Here is a 22,856-nt window from a genome sequence, read left to right on the forward strand (position 1 = left end):
TCCATCATCCTCATATATACCGGCATACAGAACGTTTCTACTCCCTCATTCACATATATATCGTCATAGACATTTCCACTCCGTCAACCCACTGTATACCGTCATATATAACGTTTCTACTCCCTCACCTTCATATATACCGTCATCCAGAACGTTTCTACTCCTTAACCCTCCTATCTAACGTCCTATAGAACGTTTCTACTCCCCCACTCTCATATATACCGTCATACAGAACGCTCCTACTCCCTCACCCTCATATATACCGTCATACAAAATGTTTCTACTTCATCACCCTCATATATACCGTCATATAAAACATTTCTACTCTCTAACCCTCATATATACCGTCATACAAAACGTTTCTACTCCCTCACCCTCATATATACCGTCATATAGAACGTTTCTAGTCCTTCGCCCTCCGTCATACAGAACGTTTTGACGCCCTCATTCTCATATACACCGTCATACAGAACGTTTCTACTCCCTCTTTCTCATATATACCGTCATACAGAACGTTTCTACTCCCTCACCCTCATAAATGCCGTCATATAGAACGTTTCTACTTCCTCATTCTCATATATACCGTCATACACAATGTTCTACCTCATATATACCGTCATATAGAACGTTTCTACTCTTTCACTCTTATATATACCGTCATACAGAATGTTTCTACTCCCTCGCTCTCATAAATACCGTCATACAGAACGTTTCTACTCCCCCACCCAAATATACCGTCATATAGAACGTTTCTGCTCCCCACTCTCATATATAACGACATACAGATCGTTTCTACTTCCTCACCCCCATATATACCGTCATATAGAACGTTTCTACTCCCTCACCTTAGATATACCTCATATGTAACGTTTCTAGTCTCTCACCTTATGTATACCGCAATACAGAATATCTGCACTTCTTCACCCCCATATATATACATGTTCCGTCGTATAAAAGATATTGAGTATATCAACTTTTCTTTAAAGTACGTAAAAGTCATAGGTGAAAGTCACAAGGTTTAAAACGTTGGTACCAGCCAAAAAGTTTTGTCAAAAGGAATATGAGAACAATATCACCCAATATTTAACACCCTAACCCTAACCCTAACCATGGGCACTGTTGATCTGTTGGACAGAGAAGGACGTTAGTCGCAGTGACATAAACAACTTAATTGGTGTGGTCCTACTATTCTTGAAGTGAATTATAACTCAAATAAGTGATATATAGATATGTATATGTTTATTTTTTCCCAGTGATATCGTGTGTATATTTTAGGTATATATTTTATATTATGTTTTCTATTTTTCTATTATATCATTTATCTATCTGTGAATGTTTTATACAGGACAACAATCTAAACTAGTCATTGTGCTATCCTGTCTAGATAAATAATTTATATAATATTATATATTATATTAATTTATATTAAACTTATCCCCTATATTTTCCAATCTATGGTGAAAATAACGAGCAGAAATCAATCTTATAACTCCTGTAAGGAATACAAAATATAGAATTGGGCTAACACAGAGCCATGGACACACCAGAATAGGAGTATGTGTCCAGGAAGAATAAGCATCCCCTGTCAACCGGTCACACCCGCCATGAGTCATATACGCTGATCAGGCCAACGGAGTAATCCGTTGTCAAAATTTGTGTACCAAGAACGGCCTAACAATTGATATGAAACACCTCAGACAGCATTCAACCCAATGACCCGGTGGTTCTGACAAATTAACAAACGGTGATGAGAAACGCTTGCTTGAGCTTTAAGCTCAGATGAAGCTAAAATGACAGATTTGTTTGACTAATATCGATACATAAATGTTAGAGTTCCATGGTATTTCAATCAATGGTGTGGACATTGATGAGTGCTTGCATGGGTTTGGTTCCACGGGTATACATATAAACCTTGAAAGCAGTGCATATCTCCTTCTTTATTATATATGATATTCAACATCAAATCTACCATAGAATAACCAAAGGTCGTTCCATAGCTCATTATTATGTGATACTCAACATCAAACTCATCACAGGATAATTAAAACTCATACCATAGCTAATTGTTATGTGATATTTAATTGCTGTTACAAAATTTAGAAATTCATTTCAAAATTAAGGATTATCTCCCTCATGCATAGCTCTTATCCTTGGACGAATTTGGCTTCACTATTTTGGCACGCTGTTTTTGGCTATATTTAGCTCTAAAACTTCATAGTTATTTCGGATTTCAAAGATTTCGGTTGAACATCACTGAAGAGACATTATTTGTCGAAATGCGCATCTGGTGCATCAAAATTGGTACCGTACAAGTTTTACATTCAACATGAAACTCATCACAGGTAATTAAAAGTCGTACAACAGCTAATTATTATGTAATATTCAACATCAGAATCATCAGAGGATAATCAGAAATAATGAAAAACACAGCTCATTATTTTCAAGTATATCAGTATTATCGAAACATGCAATTCATATTTAACAATGTAATGATTGGCGACATTGTTAAATACATGTATTAATTTTATCAATAACAGATACATGTACACGGAAATTAAGAAAAAATAATTTTGATTTAACTCCATGGGCTTTGAAATCAATGCTTATCTAAGCTAAATCTTAATATTCAGCTGGAATACACAACAACACGTGTTTTTCAAAGACATGGTACCCCATAATGTGCCCATACTGATACTGACTTCACATAATATACAACATGTATGTAATATTAACACTATATGACTATTTTGGACCTGCCTTGAATTCAGAATTTTGGGATTTTGAAATTACAATTTTGGGACATTCATCTTGTTAATCCTAAAAATGGATTTCCTTTGATACAGTAAAAGTATCAGCGAACCATAAATAAAATAATCACTATAATGATTATTGCCCTCATTCTTTAACAAAAACCCCTAACTCCTAACTCTGGAGTAATAAAATTAACAATTTTGGCAAAATGTTACATGATATAAAACTTATACGGTACCAATTTTGATGCACCAGATGCGCATTTCAACAAATAATGTCTCTTCTAGATATCAATCTACTTTCACTTTAGTATCAACAACATTAAAGATACCTTATGTATATATAATTTAGATATTTTACACACGAACATTATACACCAAGTTTGACGCCACCTGGCGTCCGAGCCTCTACCCCAGGGATCGTGAAATTTGCCAGTTTGGTTGAGGTCATCCTACAGTATATGACTATGTGTTTAGTTTTCTCACACATGTGTAGATGTAAAGAGGAATATTTCTTTAAAATCGAAAATGTTTTGACAAGTTTTGCTCCGAACCTAGGGGTCAAGGAAAGCAGGATTCCTGAAATATACAATTTATGTTCCCCATATCCCGAAAATGCTTCATGCCAAATTTAACAAGAATTTGAAGGATAGATATGAAGAAATTTGAAATATTGCTATCGCATGAATGATGCATGCTTACCAATTGGTATAGGGATGATTAAATCAAGCTTTGCACTATAATTCTATCAATAATTTACCCTATAGTTCTATCAATAATTTACACTATAATTCTATCAATAATTTACACTATAATTCTATCAATAATTTACACTATAATTATATCAATAATTTACACTATAATTATATCAATAATTTGCGCTATAATTCTATCAATAATTTACACTATAATTCTATCAATGATTTACACTACAATTCTATCAATAATTTACACTATAATTCTATCAATGATTTACACTACAATTCTATCAATATTTTACACTATAATTCTATCAGTGATTTACACTACAATTTTATCAATAATTTACTCTACAATAGTTTACACTACAATTTCATCAATGCTGTACACTGCAATTATATCAATAAGCTACACAACACATACATGTATACCGATGTCTGGGACAATTCATTGAGAAGTGTTATGTACAAAGATAGATCTAGTAATTTATCAGGTTGTATAGTCGGTAAATCTACTGACAAAGTACCAGTACATCATAAAACAGTATATTGTATCACATACACCTATCAAACACTATACAGAGTGTATTCTGACATGTTTCGTTATCAAGCACTTTTTCGTACTTCCTGTCAAACAAATCTTCACTATCATTGTACTCACACATCACTCGCCTCATTCTCTCTAGAGCAGACACACCTTCCCTGTTTAACACAGACTAATACTCTCTATTCCCCCCAGAACACTGACATCTGCCGCAGCCTCCAGCAGAATCCTCATTTTCACTAGTATATCATTAACATCCCACTCAGTGAATGCAACAGAAGTTCCGGTTAAGACGTAGTAATCTGTATCCGTTGTGTTGTCATGTTTTTTTTTATCTCATTCATCAACCTCTTGTACTCAGCAACAACATAACTCTACAATTCTATCAGGGACTATACATAATGTCTTCTGACATGTTTCTTTATCTCACATATATCTCTCCTGTACTCAGTAACAACATATCTCTACAATTCTATCAGGGACTATACAGAATGTCTTCTGACATGTTTTTTATCTCACATATCTCTCTCTTGTACTCAGTAATAACATATCTCTACAATTCTATCAGGGAATATACAGAATGTCTTCTGACATGTTTCTTTATCTCACATATCTCTCTCTTGTATTCAGTAACAACATAACTCTACAATTCTATCAGGGACTATACATAATGTCTTCTAACATGTTTTTAACTCACATATCTATCTCTTGTACTCAGTACAACATATCTCTACAATTCTATCAGGGATTATACAGAATGTCTTCTAACATGTTTTTTTAACTCACACATCACTTTCTTGTACTCTGTCGTTCTTTCTAAGTTCCAACCAAATATATAATCACATTTACTGTGCACAAATCGCCTCGTCTTCTCTAGAGCAGACACACCTTCCCGATCTAACATATAGTGACTAGCTATACATTTCACATGATTTCTATACACAAAGTCATCCTCTCTATATTTCACCAGGATACTGACATCTGCCCCAGCCTCCAGCATAATCCTCACTTTCTCTAGTCTATTACTAACACCCCAGTCATATATAAGAAAATGCAACAGAGGTATCGGATGAGACATACAAGACTGTATCAATTGATTAACATCCAGACCCACACACAACAAATGACTTAGTAAATCACAGTCTCCTTTCCTCATTATTTTCAACAGTTCTATCTTTCTACCAATACACCACATCGATTTGTCTGTCATCACCACATCGTCCTTACTATCTGTTTTAAATCCAGCATGTCTGATGTCCACCAGAGAGTTAAATAGGTGTACATTCCCACTAAATTTGCCAGAAATAGTTTTGTTTTGTTCCTGTATAAACCATTTCATAAAATCTACTTCGTGTAGTATTAATGCTCTATATATTAGTGGTATAAAGATATCTACCTGAGTAACCAAGTCAGCTCCATGTTCCACTAAATATCTTATCATTGATAAAGAGTCAGTTCTCACTGCAGTTTTCAGTGGTGTATCCCCCGATCTATCCCGTAGATTGACATCAGCTCCTGCCTTTACTAGCTGCTCCACTATACTCACATGCCCTTTCTCACATGCAGTTATCAGTGGTGTCTTCCCCATGTAACCCCGTAGATTGACATCAGCTCCTGCATTTACTAGCTTCTCCACCATACTCACATGTCCTTTCTCACATGCAGCTACTAGTAGGGAAGACAGATATTTACCATGTAAATTGACACCAACCCTTGCTTTCACCAGTTCCTTGACTATATTCACGTGTCCTTCCTTACATGCAGCTTTGAGTGGTGTATCCCCCAATTTATCCTCTAGATTGACATCAACCCCTGCATTTATCAGCTCCTCCACTATACTCACATCTCCTTTCTCACATGCAGTTACCAGTGGTGTGTTCCCCATGTAACCCCGTAGATTGACATCAGCCCCTGCCTTTACTAGCTCCACCACTATACTCACATGTCCTTTTTCACATGCAGTTACCAGTGGTGAACACTGACTTTTACCATGTATATTGACATCAGCCCCTTTCTTCACCAGCTCCTTCACTATACTCACATCTCCTTTCTCACATGCAGTTACCAATGGTGTATTAACATAACCACCCTGTACATTGGCATCAGCCCCTACCTTCACCAGCTCCTCCACTATATGCACATTTCCTTTCCTATGTGCAATTTCCAGTGGTGTATCACCCCATTTATCTTCTAGATTGACATCAGCGCCTGCCTTAACTAGCTCCTCCACTATATCCACATTCCCTTTCTCACATGCAACAGTAAGAGGTAAACAAAAAGACTAGTGACCATAAACACCTTCACCGATCTGATCTATCCAATTAATTGACTTCCTGTAGACATATGGCAGAATTATTTTGACTGTCTGTACATCACCACTATAACAACTCAAGAGAAGTAATCTGAACTGTTCTCTAAACACCTCTCTCTCTTGTAAACTTTTTGTCTCCTTTTGACCTCTGTTATTACACATATGGCTAATGCTTTTAGATCGGTTTGGAGTATTTCCTGTAATCCCAAATAATTCATTTATTTCATTGTGTTCTCCAGTACGTTGTATTAAGTATTGTAGAATCCGGGGATGTCTGTAATAAATTACCCAGCTGATCACTCTTATATTGTACTTTTGTGCATTGTATATCAGTTTCCCTTTATCGTCTCGTTTATACCTACGATCCACCAGTATATTCTGTTTCCACCACTCACCCCACTCTTTCCTACTCTCACTCTCCTTCACTACATATTTTTGTTTATTCACGATCTTATATGTATGTTCATGACTGGACAAAAACAAGAATTTCACTTCCGTCCATGACTTCATCTCCAACACATCAACAAAAGTCTGACATACCTTGTGATGTTTTAAAACCTGATTCCTGAAAACATCATACAACTCCATGTTCTGTATGTCTCTGTACAATCTCTTTGCTAGCAGTGGGTACTGATCCTCGCGTAATCTTATACACAGATCAAATGATTCCGCTCTCTCATTGTTCTTATCATCATTCTCTTTTTCTTTCTCACTACTTTCACAACTGCTCTCATCACCCTCAACATATTGAGAATGACCTTGTTTCTCTTTCACTTTGCTCAGAATACCTGAATCACTTTTTTGTGGTTTGACATAATTAGCAATATAACTGCTACTCGTATATATCAATATTTGATCATGAAATTTTTGACCATAATGATAAGCACATATTTCAAACATGGAGTCATGTATAACTGTGAATTGTACACCACACTGTTTTATGTATGTCCCCTCCATTGCTGACAAAACATCCATGAACTTGAATGTATCAGTGTTGTACTCTAATCTGCATTTTTTCAACGTGTCCTTTTTCATATTCATGAAATGTTCATTTTCTGTTTCGTCTAAAATCTTTTCTGAAAGGCAGTTTCTATTTAGCACACACAAAACAAGTGTTGCATAATTTAGTTTGTTTTCTCGTTGCATTTCATCAAGTTCATCAATGATACATTGGACAGGATTCAGAAAAAACTTTGAACCAAGAGCTTGGAATTTCGTTTCCTTTGAAAACAATTTACAAAGAAGAGGAAACATGCGAGATGTTGATGTCAGCAATGCAGGGGATATTAGATTAATATTTAAATCATATTTCTGTAGAATCTCTTTTTTGTCTTTGTTATCTAATGCATGCTCAGAACTGTGCAACTTAATTACAGTGTCTTCTTTGGTAAGGAATGTTTTGCAAAGTAGTGCTTCATTGAACACAGCCTCTCTACATGTCATCAAAGTCCTAGACTTAACCATACACGGCTGAGTTATTTTATGTTCAAATTCTCTCAACATATCTAATTTAGTTTTTTGGAGTCCAAAGACACCCACTATATCATCAATAAGAAAAACCTGTGATTTTTTTGTGTCACAGTATTGCTTTATCTCTCTGATTTCATCAACTGGTACAACCTCGTAACCTTCCTCCTGGAGCTTGAGCGCGATGTGGTGAACCGAGGCAGTCTTTCCAGATCCCGGCACACCAACAAACGTTACATAAGGTTGGTTTCTCACTTTCTGCATCATTGACGAAAAGCTGTGTGTCTCATAGTAACGCTTGTCTTCCCCTCTCCATTTCCGAATGTCAATATCATATTGCTCTGAAATAATGTTGATAAAAGAAATGAATACAATTGATCAAAATGTTCTTCTGGTATGCCACTAAATGAGCTACAGTGAATGACATCTTGCAATCAGTACCCCAAATCGAAGCATTCAATATGAATTATATACTGGGATTATATCATGCTATATACATATATTTTAACACTATGGCCAAGGGTCAAAATTGTGCTGAAAGTTTATGTTAGTGAAATCAAAGAAAGCAGCATTCACGTCACCCGTTACCTAGGAATAAAAGCTACACACTGACTATCAGATCAGTATCTGCCAACATCGCAATGTTATATTGATAAAAGAAATGAATACAATTGATAAACTTTTCTTTTCGTATGCCACTAGATGGGCTACAGTGAATGACATCTTGCAACCAATACCTCAATGGGGGCTTTCAATATGAATAATATACTGGGATGACATCATGTTATATACATATATTGCAACATTTTCGACATATTCAAGGGCCACAATTGTGCTGAAAGTTCATGTTGGACAAATCAAAGAAAACGTCATTCACGTAACCCGTTACCTAGCAACATGAAACTACACAATACAATGTACCCTGATCATCAGAACAGTTACACGTACATTATAAGTAGCTAGCAGTGCTTAATTCTGAAGGTTATTCCAATTTGAAATGGTTAATTGACTTATTCACATACCTCTAACATTTGGAGGAATGGGAGACTTTGCATCTAAAAAAATGAAAATTTTCCAATTTATTCAATAAACATGAAAAAGTATCATAGTCGACATGTTTTGGATGACTCTTGTGTGAAATACTGCAGGTATGGTAAACTGACGTGATTAAAATTTCCCAATTTCTCTGTTTTGTAACGTTTCTCTGTCCCGTAGAGAAAAAGGAAAACTGTTTTTTTTAACTACATCAATGAGATCATATATTATGATTAAATCAATAATGTACAGTGTAGACCCGTCAGTTCAAATTATGAATCATGTTTGTATAGGTTACCTGATATTTTCTGTTTCTCCACAGTCATCTGTAGCCCAGCGACTTGTTCTTGTACATCAGAGACTTGTCCTTGTACATCAGATACTTGTTCTTGTACATCAGACACTTGTTCTTGTACACCAGACACTTGTTCTTGTACATCAGCGACTTGTTCTTGTAGTTCAATTGTTGTTTCTTTAAAAAAGAGAAAATCAAGAATCAAACCGGTCATCAATTCATTTTTATTATCCTGCGTTTAGTTTGTTTCCCCACTGCGCTTCAATACTTTGACCTTTGAATGCGTAACCTTAACCTTCTCCAGAATTAAATTGGTTGGTTTTATTTAACGCGTCGTTGAAAAATTGTTCACGCATATGGGAACTTCAGCATTACCGACAAAGGCTGTAAAATATAGTCGTATACACGGTGTTGCCGAAATTTGAGCAGGTGAATCTTTATCGTACCATACCTGCTGTGACACGGGACCTCGGTTTTTGCAGTCTCATCTAAAGGACCGTCATATTTAGAATAGTCGCCTCTTACGGCAATCGGAACCTATTCTAACCGGGATCCCACAGAAACAAGGCCATGCAAGTCACATTTCTATTGAAGCGTCACGTTTTGTTTGGGGCTAGGTTGGGACCACAATATGGTATCGGATGTTTTCTCAGGAACAGCAAAGGTAACTCAGGTGAGCTATGTGTATGTCCATGATTTACACATATTTTTCGAATAAAATCACCTAAATAGAAACTTTATGAATTTTCCACATGTCTATTGTACGTACATGTACTTTCTTGCCAATGTTTATCTAAAACTTTGATACCATACTCTACCCAAAGGATCAAAATTTGAACAAACTTTAATCTGCACTACATGGGACTTTTATATATCAATATAATTAATCATGGTTTTCAGAAAAAGATTTATCCTATATATCATCAGGGTCAAACTATATCCCCTATTGTTGTCACACCCTACCCCCGAGGGCCGTGATTTGAAATAAATTGAATCCACATCTAAAACTTCATTGTTATTTTGGATTACAAACATTTCGGTTGAACATCACTGAACAGACATTATTTGTCGAAATGTGCATCTGGTGCATCAAATTTGGTACCGTATAAGTTTTACATTATGTCAAAAAGCAATGATAAAAAAATGATCTTTTCTGCCCCAGTGGTTTTTAGTGATTTTGATATGACCCCTTTATATCTTGTCTTTCCTTGATTATGTGTATTTGAAGGAGCATGACCTTTCATTTGACGAAACTTGATTTCCCCTGAATTCAAGGGTAATTTTACCAAGTATAATTGAAATTTGCCAAGCGTTATCGCTTATTGAGCAGATATATTGTTTTAAAAAACATGCCACAACACAAAGAGTGACCGTGTGAGCTAAAATTGATCTAACAGGATACCTTTGAGGACTTCTATTGATAAATTCGATTGCAACTGGAGCCGTTGGTCTGTAGAAAAAATGAAAATGTGAAAAGTTGACGACCATAACGTCACCGTCAGACGACGGAAAGTTTTGATCAGAAAATCTGGAACCTTCTGCTCGGGTGAACTAAAATCAGAAAATTATACCTTTGAGGACTTCTATATCTTGATGTTGGGTATCAATAACATCCAGATATCTCTTTTCCTGCTCAGGATCCATAGTATCTACTTCTATCTGGTTCGCAGCGTCTGTGTATGTTGTACATCCTCCTGGAAGACTGCCCTCGAGTTCTCCTATTGTAACGGTCAAATCCTGCCAGAGCATTTTAAACTCTGAGTCAGATAGGGAGACCCTGGCTGCATGACCACAATAGGTGTTACGTATCTCCCTTATACGGTCAATATTCGCAGACAGGGATCGATCTGAGGGATCTGGTGGACTGGCCCATCCTTTTTTGTGAGGTACAATACCTGCTATGTTTCTCAACAATACATACAATAAAGATAGGTCAAAGTCATTATACGTTCCGGTGTAGGATCCTTTGATTGGATACAATAAACCTCTCTGGGCTTTATTAAGAATGGGACTCAGCACCTGTTTCTTTTGTCGGAGGATTCCCGGGAAATTGATTTCTGTACTATGGTTCCTTAGAAGGTCCCTGCAGAGGTCCGTACAAGGATCCACTAATAACCGGGACAAACGGGCAGCATGTGTTGTTTCCCTTGTTGATTTGTATTTGGAGCACGCCATTGTTATTCTTAAATAGAACAGAAATGTTGATAGTTTAATTTAGTGCTCTTTGAGGATTCTTGTCATCAATTAGACAATGCAGGAGTTGAAAATACAGTAGCCCGGGACCAACCAGACTTTCTACTATCAAATTAACAATAGTCCATTGAATATTGCTGAAACCACTGTGGCCCCATCTTACCTCTGTGGACCGGGATTTGAACAATCTTGTACATTTCAACTTTTCTGGCACAGTTGTTCTTGAGAAGATTGTCCATATCAATTAGCATGCAAAGGTTTTTGTTTCCTTATCACCATCGCATTCCACTCCCGGGGACAACGAGTTTAACGAATTTGAATTTGCACTATATCAGGATAACCAAGATGAATTAGCATTACTCAGTCTAACATTCAAATGAGTTGTTCTTTAATCAATAGAACACGTGAAACGATGAACAGTACAATGTTTTTATATGTGTATTCATTTTCTACACCTCCCTTAGGGATCCGGGTTAGGTTTGTATAGGCCCCCAGTACTTCTTGCTTGTCGTAAGACTAAATGGGGCGGTCCTTATATAAATACCAGATATAATCATTTCTTGTTACAGATGAAAATCAAAACTGACAACAGATGAACCTTTAGACTGTCATTATGTAGAAGAGACATTTACCAAGGGGCGCATAGCTCAATTGCTCACCCGAGTAAACTTGACCTACATTTAAAAATGCCACATATATTTGCATGCAAAATTTTGATCCCCCATCATGGCCCCACAATATACCCCCTGTAAATGCTACATAATATATTTACAGGAATTGTAAAATAAAAAAACAACTGCAAACCATTTTGAACTTATTTCTTTTCAATTTTAGTACATTTTCAGAAAATAGTTTGAAGGTTTGTTCATAAGACACTGACAATCTCAGTCTACTTAAACGTGTCCTTAGATGAGTTTCACAGGATACCACTTGAGACATCCTTAACATACAGTAGTCTATAATTACAGGTTTAATAATCTAATGTCAGTGACAGAAATGTCAAGGGCAGGGAATCATTGGGGTGCAGAACGATAATGAGGATCTTGGCTTTTTTAACGACCCCTCAATGTAGGACAATGGCTCCTTGAAGCTACTACGTTCAGGTGAATAAGGGGAGTATCCTGTGATCACATCAACCCGTTAAATAACAACGATACCGGGAATCTGTTGAGTTATGATAATAGGTATTCTTTTACTTATCTTTGATAGTTTATTTCTCAGAAACACTAACAATTAAAAATCGAAATCGTTACAATCGGTCATAGGAATTATGAATTTCAGAAATGTGCATGCTGTCCAGACCAGAAGAACAAGGGCCAAACTTACATGGAAAAACAATGCAATAGGTTTTCTACAATCTTCCATTTATTATCAAAAGTAACATTCATTATACCGGCATATACACTATTTTTTTTTATAAAGAGAAAATTCATTAAATGCATTATTAATGAAAACATTATACCGTTTTTCTATCAAAGGCATTGGGTCTAACTTTTATCTTTAAAAAAATGACGTAACAATATTTTGCAAGAAGAACTAAAAAAAATGTAGTATTAATTATGAGTTATCTTTAGCTGCAGCGCTTTGAAATTGAATCATTTTGAAATGTTAGTCCTTTATAAAATGTTTGTCTAGGGGACAATATATTAAACTGGTATCCGCTGATTGGTGGCTACACACAAACATAGGAGATGCGAAGTCAACAGGGTACCAGTTTAGGCAAATGAGATTTTGTGTTTGTAAACAATCTGAAGAACATTCTGTGAATTTCTAATTATGATCTTTAATTTCGCCACCTTTTTGGAACATGCTAAGTTTTACCAATATATTAGACCCTATTCCTTTAAACCGTTAGCGTAAATATTGAAAGCTAACTACCTTAGCAGTATAAAGACGTTAAAATGATGTTAAAACGTAAATGTATTCATTCCATTGTTATATTTAGACATCCTAGGAAACGTGTTGCGTAAATGAAAAAAAAAAAAGAAAAATTAAAAGCTTTTGACCCTCAAAAGACGAAAATCTGGACACAGGGTCAGTTTTCATAATTTCTCGCATCAGACTTTTTATTTTTTAAATGCTTAACCCCTCCTTAAGCATATACAAGACCCGCATTGGTGCTTGCACTTCTTTGGATACAAAAGACCTGTCCCTTTAAATAAATATTTAAAAAGGTTCAGGTTAATGGAAACACCTTATCGGTGTTCTTCATATGCCATGCAGCAATAGTTTTAGATTTGGTATCCGATATTTTAAAAATTAAATGAGTATTAAATTTCCCAGGTAAAATATTTGCAATAAAGGATTTTATCGCACTGTTGGTATTTTATGGAACTGGAGCAAGCTTTAAAACATAATCATTAGTGGATAGGAATTGTCAAATGCTAAATCACAAAGCTACACGCCCGTACAATTTCTGTTTTAATGTGTTTTTCATGTATCCCCAGCTGTCATATGAACATGACTGAAATGCATACGATTAGCAAGCAATAATGTGGCTAAATAACATTATAGAACAACTTAAAAGGTTAAGCATGATGCTGTTGTATACGTGAATGAAAATGATTGAGAACCTACGAGTCATCGTTGTCAGATATAAATACTCAGTATCCCATTGTTCTATGTCTAGATTAACTTCTTCGTATATGAAACTATTGGTGGTCAGTGCATGCGCCGAGTTACCATGAACCACGATGACCAAAAGCAGGGTTGGAGAGAGATTTCTGAAAAGGCATACGGTGATTTTTTTTATATCAATAATTCATTTCATTATTTGAGGTAAGTTCTAAGACAGCTGATAATCCCTATGCGCAAAGTTAATGAAAGGTGAAGGTGAAGATAACGAACAATGATCAGAGTCCAATACAAGAGTAAGAGTTGGGCGAATACGGACCCATTAATATACCAAAGGTGAGACCAGGTACCTAGGAGAAGTAAGCTCTTGGTAATTTTGCTCAAATCTTATCATTTGGCGAATTTTAACGCAGAATTACAATTCCGTATAGGTTCTGAGAGAGGCTTGAATAAATGTTTCTGCATTGGGTTTGTTTTGAAAAGTGTAGAGTGTCCGACTGAGTGGGAAAATACATATACAAATTCACGTCAACATTCTACGTTCATTATAGAGTATACTCCACATCTGAATTTATAGTGGTGTTAATTCAAAATACATAGTTCTATTCAGTTTGATCAAGTTATATTGTACGTGTCTATGACTTTATATACGGTGCCAGTTTGTACATGTAACAATCGTCGGTCTGTGTATTGCAATGTATCGTGCTTTTGTCTAATGGTAAATATAAAGTTCATACCCGTGTTTCGGTAAAAAAGGAATACCATTGAATATTGTTGTTGTAAAGCTAAAATGTGTAGAAGTAGTGAAAATACTATGTAAAGTTCACAATGATACGTCTGTTTCCATTGTGCTGTAAATTTATTTCTCACAAGACACGCACTTATAAATGTGTACTAGAGCATTCACTCCATAGATACTGATCCAGGGTATTTTTAATATATACGAGAACACCCTGTCATGTACACCGTGATCTAACCCTGTCACACAGATTACCATACGATCTGTTTTGTCATTATTCAAAGAATTCATGCAGATCAGCATCCTCCAGATCATTTAGTGTTGTTATTCCCCGGATAATAATTACAATATATCAACTGTATCTTTTAAATGCCTAACAGTGGAGTGATAGTCTGATTAGCGGGTTAACGCCTCATATCTTGACATAATTAAAATTCATCTTTTAAATGTTTCACTCCTTCTTTAGCACATGTGAAAGCCGGAATGGTTCGTATACGTCATATGTTGTTAACTGTTCATTTTGATGCAATGTAGGAGTCTTTATTATCAAGGTGTCAGTTTCTACCTCTATATATCGTATGTCTGGTGACAGTTTCTACCTCTATATATCGTCTGTCTGGGTCAGTTTCTACCTCTATATATCGTCTGTTTGGTGTCAGTTTCTACCTCTATATATCGTATGTTTGTGTCAGTTTCTACCTCTATATATCGTCTGTCTGGTGACAGTTTCTGCCTCTATATATCGTCTGTCTGGTGACAGTTTCTATCTCTATATATCGTCTGTCTGGTGACAGTTTCTGTATCTATATATCGTCTGTCTAGTGACAGTTTCAACCTCTATATATCGTCTGTATGGTGACAGTTTTTGCCTCTATATATCGTCTGTCTGGTGACAGTTTCTGCCTCTATATATCGTCTGTCTGGTGACAGTTTCTATCTCTATATATCGTCTGTCTGGTGACAGTTTCTACCTCTATATATATCGTCTGTCTGGTGACAGTTTCTGCCTCTATATATCGTCTGTCTGGTGACAGTTTCTGCCTCTATATATCGTCTGTCTGGTGACAGCTTCTATCTTTATATATCGTCTGTCTGGTGACAGTTTCTATCTCTATATATCGTCTGTCTGGTGACAGTTTTAACCTTTATATATCGTTTGTCTGGTGACAGTTTCTGCCTCTATATATCGTATGTCTGGTGACAGTTTCTATCTCTATATATCGTCTGTCTGGTGACAGTTTCTGTATCTATATATCGTCTGTCTGGTGACAGTTTCTATCTCTATGTATCGTGTGTCTGTGTCAGTTTCTATCTCTATATATCGTCTGTCTGGTGACAGTTTTTACCTTTATATATCGTCTGTCTGGTGACAGTTTTTACCTTTATATATCGTCTGTCTGGTGTCAGTTTCTACCTCTATAAATCGTCTGTCTGGTGACAGTTTCTACCTCTATATATCGTATGTCTGTGTCAGTTTCTATCTCTATATATCGTCTGTCTGGTGACAGTTTTTACCTTTATATATCGTCTGTCTGGTGACAGTTTCTGCCTCTATATATCGTATGTCTGGTGACAGTTTCTATCTCTATATATCGTCTGTCTGGTGACAGTTTCTACCTCTAAATCTCGTCTTTCTGGTGTCAGTTTCTACCTCTATATATCGTGTGTCTGGTGACAGTTTCTACCTCTATATATTGTCTGTCTGGTGTCAGTTTCTACCTCTATATATCGTATGTCTGTGTCAGTTTCTACCTCTATATATCGTGTGTCTGGTGACAGTTTCTACCTCTATATCTCGTCTGTCTGGTGTCAGTTTCTACCTCTATATATCGTATGTCTGTGTCAGTTTCTACCTCTATATATCGTATGTCTGTGTCAGTTTCTATCTCTATATATCGTCTGTCTGGTGACAGTTTCTATCTCTATATATCGTCTGTCTGGTGACAGTTTCTACCTCTATATATCGTCTGTATGGTGTCAGTTTCTACCTCTATCTATCGTATGTCTAGTGTCAGTTTCTATCTCTATACATCATCTGTCTAGTGACAGTTTCTATCTCTATGTATCGTCTGTCTGGTGACAGTTTCTACCTCTATATATCGTCTGTCTGGTGACAGTTTTTATCTCTATATATCGTCTGTCTGGTGACAGTTTCTATCTCTATATATCGTCTGTCTGGTGACAGTTTCTGTATCTATATATCGTCTGTCTGGTGACAGTTTCTATCTCTATATATCGTGTGTCTGGTGTCAGTTTCTACCTCTATATATCGTCTGTCTGGTGTCAGTTTCTACCTCTATATATCGTATGTCTGTGTCAGTTTCTACCTCTATATATCGTTTGTCTGGTGACAGTTTCTACCTCTATATATCGTCTGTCTGGTGACAGTTTCTATCTCTATATATCGTCTGTCTGGTGACAGTTTCTATCTCTATATATCGTCTGTCTGGTGTCAGTTTCTACCTCTATATATCGTATGTCTGTGTCAGTTTCTATCTCAATATATCGTATGTCTGTGTCAGTTTCTATCTCTATATATCGTCTGTCTGGTGACAGTTTCTATCTCTATCTATCGTCTGTCTGGTGACAGTTTCTACCTCTATATATCGTCTGTCTGGTGTCAGTTTCTACCTCTATATATCGTATGTCTGGTGTCAGTTTCTGTATCTATATATCGTCTGTCTGGTGTCAGTTTCTACCTCTATATATCGTTTGTCTGTGTCAGTTTCTACCTCTTTATATCGTATGTCTGTGTCAGTTTCTATCTCTATATATCGTCTGTCTGGTGACAGTATCTATCTCTATATATCGTCTGTCTGGTGTCAGTTTCTACCTCTATATATCGTCTGTCTGGTGTCAGTTTCTACCTCTATATATCGTCTGTCTGGTGTCAGTTTCTACCTCTATATATCGTCTGTCTGGTGTCAGTTTCTACCTCTATATATCGTATGTCTGTGTCAGTTTCTACCTCTATATATCGTATGTCTGTGTCAGTTTCTATCTCTATATATCATCTGTCTGGTGACAGTTTCTATCTCTATGTATCGTCTGTCTGGTGACAGTTTCTACCTCTATATATCGTCTGTCTGGTGACAGTTTTTATCTCTATATATCGTCTGTCGTGTGACAGTTTCTGTATCTATATATCGTCTGTCTGGTGACAGTTTCTATCTCTAGATATCGTGTGTCTGGTGTCAGTTTCTACCTCTATATATCGCTTGTCTGGTGTCAGTTTCTACCTCTATGTATCGTATGTCTGTGTCAGTTTCTACCTCTATATATCGTCTGTCTGGTGACAGTTTCTATCTCTATATATCGTCTGTATGGTGACAGTTTCTATCTCTATATATCGTCTGTCTGGTGAAAGGTTCTACCTCTATATATCGTATGTCTGTGTCAGTTTCTACCTCTATATATCGTCTGTCTGGTGACAGTTTCTATCTCTATATATCGTCTGTCTGGTGAAAGGTTCTACCTCTATATATCGTATGTCTGTGTCAGTTTCTGTATCTATATATCGTCTGTCTGATGTCAGTTTCTACCTCTATATATCGTCTGTCTGGTGAAAGGTTCTACCTCTATATATCGTATGTCTGTGTCAGTTTCTGTATCTATATATCGTCTGTCTGATGTCAGTTTCTACCTCTATATATCGTCTGTCTGGTGACAGTTTCTACCTCTATATATCGTCTGTCTGATGTCAGTTTCTACCTCTATATATCGTATGTCTATTGACAGATTCTATCTCTATATATCGTCTGTCTGGTGACAGTTTCTATCTCTATGTATCGTCTGTCTGGTGACAGTTTCTACCTCTATATATCGTCTGTCTGGTGACAGTTTTTATCTCTATATATCGTCTGTCGTGTGACAGTTTCTGTATCTATATATCGTCTGTCTGGTGACAGTTTCTATCTCTAGATATCGTCTGTCTGGTGACAGTTTCTGCATCTATATATCGTCTGTCTGGTGACAGTTTCTACCTCTATATATCGTCTGTCTGTTGACAGTTTCTACCTGTATATATCGTCTGTCTGGTGACAGTTTCTACCTCTATATATCGTCTGTCTGTTGACAGTTTCTATCTCTATATATGGTCTGTCTGGTGACAGTTTCTACCTCTATATATCGTCTGTCTGGTGACAGTTTCTACCTCTATATATTATCTGTCTGGTGTCAATTTCTACATCTATATATCGTCTGTCTGGTGACAGTTTCTACCTCTATATATCATCTATCTGTCTGTCTGTGTAAGGGGTGAAGATAACAAGAAATGTTTAATCTCATACACGCTCCCCGATCTCATTCAATTATTTGTGAATAAAATATTTAGATTAGAAAAGAGAACTGGGCAAATACGGACACCTGGATATAAAAGATGTGGGATCACATGTCTAGGAGGAGTGTGAATCCCCTGTCGACCAGTCATATCGGCCGTGAGCCTTATATCGTGATTATCTAAGCGGGGTAAACCTTAGTCAGAATCAATGTGCATCGAACAGTCATATCCGCCGTGAGCCCTATATCGTGATCATCTAAGCGGAGTAAACCTTAGTCAGAATCAATGTGCCACGAACAGTCTAAAAATTTAATGCTCCCAAGATAGTAGTTAACGACATAAGGAATGTATATGTGGTACAAGTGAGATATCATCAATGCAAAGAAAACATAAACAAATTGCAACTTACCCAGTGTCAATCAAATATCCATACAAAAACTCCTTTAAGGATAAACAAACTGCACACTGTCTGCATAATATGGTCCCAATCCTTAGTCATAATCAATACATTTTCAATGCTGTTTAGTTCAAGGATTCATGCGCAGTGTGTCCCTGTATTGAGATTGCAGCTGTTTTAGATTCCAATGACTTGTATCTATAATTAGACTACATGACGTATACATTTAAAAGGAAAACCTGTTTCTATAGAATGATTGCAGTTGTTAAAAACCTCCCTACATTTTCTATTTGAAATAATCGCTGAATCATTTGAATGTCAATGAACATTGTCAATATATGTTGAAAATTGAAGTTAAACGTCAAGTAGTATCATTACTGAATAGGAGAAATGTACTTTCTTATGCGAAGGATTCGTTTGGACTCGATAACGAATATATATGTCGGTAAAGAGACGGCAATAAAAACAAAAAACTGGTTAATGAAATGAATTGATGTTTGGCATTGTTAAGACAAATTAGGGGAAATCAGGCATGTGTACATGTATTTTCTGTAGTGGTGAAACAAGATTCTGGCAATAAAATTGATAGTAAGACAAGCACAGATCTAGAAACTCTTGAGCCTAGAAGTACGTTTCCCTTGTTGATCGGTTACACCCTCCGCGACCAGGACCCAGTTTTTTGAAAGGTGTTTATTTTAACGTTGTGATACTTGTTGTTAACTTCCGTGTTAATGTTAACAATGTGAATAAATGTTGTTTTTTTATTTTATTTTAAAAAGCGAGTTACGTTATCTCTTTGTTGACGCCATTATTTCCCATCCCGTATATGTGATAAGGTACTTCTCTAACAATACGCGGGTATATTAAGACAGGTCATACTCCATACTTATTAAAATCTGTCCTACGCAGAGATAGGAGCTACTAACTCTTAAAAACTATTTTGGTTGTTTACATGAAAACATTTTCTATCATAACAACATGGCGAACATGCACTTCCGTATGACGTTATTGCAGGACTGCTATAAATAGATCACGGGTATATCTTAATAGAAAATGGAAAAGTAGCACACTACCCCAGGATTTAATATGACCTTTCACACGGTGTATAAAAAGTCTCTAAAAGTATGCGGAGTAGTGTGCTACTTTTGAAGTTTTATTTCAGTGTGTGACAGAGGAAAATCGGATCGACGTGCTAAATGGAATGCCCCCCCCCCTCCCCCCCCCCCCCCGTTAAACAAAGTTGTCAATGAATGAAATCAACATACTTTCATAATATTTATAAATTATCAGCGTTTCACATATATATTTCATACATCCCATGTCATATATTTCAAATACTCCACATTTTCTCGATATTTGCATGGCACACATTAACAAATTCCTTGCATGTGTCATTGTCATTCGATGTACAGTCATGACGTCATAAGTTTATTTTCATATTGATCAGACAGAAATTACAAGACAGCAGTATAATATAAAATTACAAGACAGCAGTATAATATTTCGAATTTCTTTGGATCTTAGTCGGTGCATGGTTTATTTTATGCATAAATAAAACTTACATAAAAAAATAAAATCGAAATTTAATATATTCTTAGTGATATAGTTATTTCAATTATGACGTCACATTGTTTCGCGGATTTTATCCCAGTAAAGATTTTCATAACCTGCCTAAACGTACTTGCGTATGTTATAGTCTCTTGGCGTTTTAATATAAAACGTATACGGTACCAATATTGATGCACCAGATGCGCATTTCGACAAATAATGTCTCTTCAGTGATGCTCAACCGAAATCTTTGAAATCCGAAATTTAATGTAAATAAAAAAATAAATGTTCTTTGACTTTCCCAAACCCCCATGTGATTAGTTGTCCTCCAGCTGCTTGTTCTTAGTTTCTAGGCTTCGATTTTTTCTGTAAGCTTAAATGAGTCATAGCTACATAAAACTGTATAATGTACATTATTTAAGAGTTGTATCTTTAGCTTCGCTATGCAGTTAATATTCCAGTAAGAAGATGTAAAACTTATATGGTATCAATTTTGATGCACCAGATGCACATTTCGACAAACAATGTCTCTTCAGTGATGCTCAACCGAAATGTTTGAAATCCGAAATAATAATGAAGTTTTAGAGCTATTGTAGGGAAGAACAGAGTACCAACAAGTGGAGTCAAATTCGTCTAAGGATAAGAGCTAAGGCTAAGATGCGTTCTAATCTATATAGTGTGTATTATGACATCACACTTAAACCATAAAATGTTTCAATCCTTTAAACTATCACGGAAGTATAGCACTTAACATTAAACTTTGTTTCCTTAATGTAATCTAACAACATGAGGTATAAAATATTCATCGCGATCCGTCTGTCATGACGATAGTCTGATACATTTTATTTGCAGTAAACAGCAGACCAACTCTTTCTTCTTAATGAAAACAATGCAATTAAATGGGAAAATGTTTGCAGATAATTAAAAGACTAACAATTTAAGAACAATGCCTATCTTATAGATTAACTGAGATAGTTTCTATCTATCCCGTTTGAAAAATATTAACAAGGGAACAGCTGAGTGGCTCTTGTAAATCGATTCATTGCAAGGACATACCGTCAATGCATCACAATAGGGTTTGTAACATGAACCAAAAAACATTAAGCTATTTGAAAACTGCTACAGACCTGATGGAATATTTGACATAACTTATTTCAATTTAAAGTACAGTTTACCGGTTACACTTTAAAGCACGCAATATATTGCGTTTTAAACAACTATAAATTGAAATCGGTATTTCTCCACGGTGTTTTCGATAAACTTTGATAAACTTAAGAGTATGTTTAAAACATTCGTGAATTAAAGTTTCAATTCTGACTTAATTATGCCTTTTCAATTTCGAAATATAATTAATGCATAAATATCAAAGGTACGGTTGCTAAAAACATGTGACGGCAAATCACGTGATCAGAGTAAATATAAGATATAGTCGTCCGGAACAGGTATACTTAGCCATCAAACTTGGATCCAATATCAGTAAAGTTCTAAACTGTTTCATAAATGGTGTTAATTTTTCACTTGCTTATTTTCGGCGAATTTCCAATCACCACCTTAACTGCATTCTGTATCTTAATTAAACTGCAAACAATGATATAACACCTCAAAGACCATATTTTATGTCACCTCCCTTGAAGTTACATGGACTAAAATGAAAAAACAAGCATACCGCATGTCAATCACATGAGAGATGACAGATCAGGTTCTGACTGTCAGAGTCGATCAAGCGCCCGAGTTCGGATGTGTTTATAGCAGTTCACTGCAGGCGTTACCCACCCCTTTCATCTACCGTAAAAATAAGGTCATGTCACTTCCTTTTACTTACGATTCTATAATTACCTGAACTTAAGGAAAGTCCGTGCTTTTACGTATCCGGTTTTAAATTTTAAACACCGACTAGAAAGTTCCAGTTATAACTTCTTTGTCTGATGTTTGTGGTTTACGAGAACTGTACGAGTCAAATTTAGCATTCAAATGTGAATCTTAGATATATTTACCATGAATTATTATAGTATTAAGTCCTCACTAG

At 36.0% G+C, this 22,856-nt stretch overlaps 2 protein-coding genes across 2 annotated transcripts; both read right to left on the reverse strand.

The window, feature by feature from the left end:
- Positions 1-1,922: 1,922 nt before the first annotated feature.
- LOC125665458 (kinase D-interacting substrate of 220 kDa-like) lies at positions 1,923-6,270 on the reverse strand (the record flags this gene model as incomplete). The annotated part of the gene is made up of 1 exon (XM_048898094.2): positions 1,923-6,270. A coding segment is annotated over one exon (1,530 nt), but the record flags the coding sequence as incomplete, so codon positions are not given.
- On the reverse strand, positions 6,268-19,418 carry LOC125666252 (uncharacterized). The gene is made up of 5 exons (XM_048899458.2): positions 19,295-19,418; positions 10,672-11,282; positions 9,104-9,277; positions 8,793-8,825; positions 6,268-8,111 (listed from the first exon to the last, which is right to left on the reverse strand). The coding sequence occupies exons 2-5, from the start codon at positions 11,273-11,275 to the stop codon at positions 6,274-6,276; spliced, it is 2,649 nt and encodes an 882-aa protein (XP_048755415.2). The 5' UTR covers positions 11,276-11,282; positions 19,295-19,418; the 3' UTR covers positions 6,268-6,273.
- Between the last annotated feature and the right edge of the window lie 3,438 nt (positions 19,419-22,856).

The sequence above is a fragment of the Ostrea edulis genome, chromosome 10 (genome assembly GCF_947568905.1).
Source record: "Ostrea edulis chromosome 10, xbOstEdul1.1, whole genome shotgun sequence".
Lineage (NCBI taxonomy): Eukaryota > Metazoa > Mollusca > Bivalvia > Ostreida > Ostreidae > Ostrea > Ostrea edulis.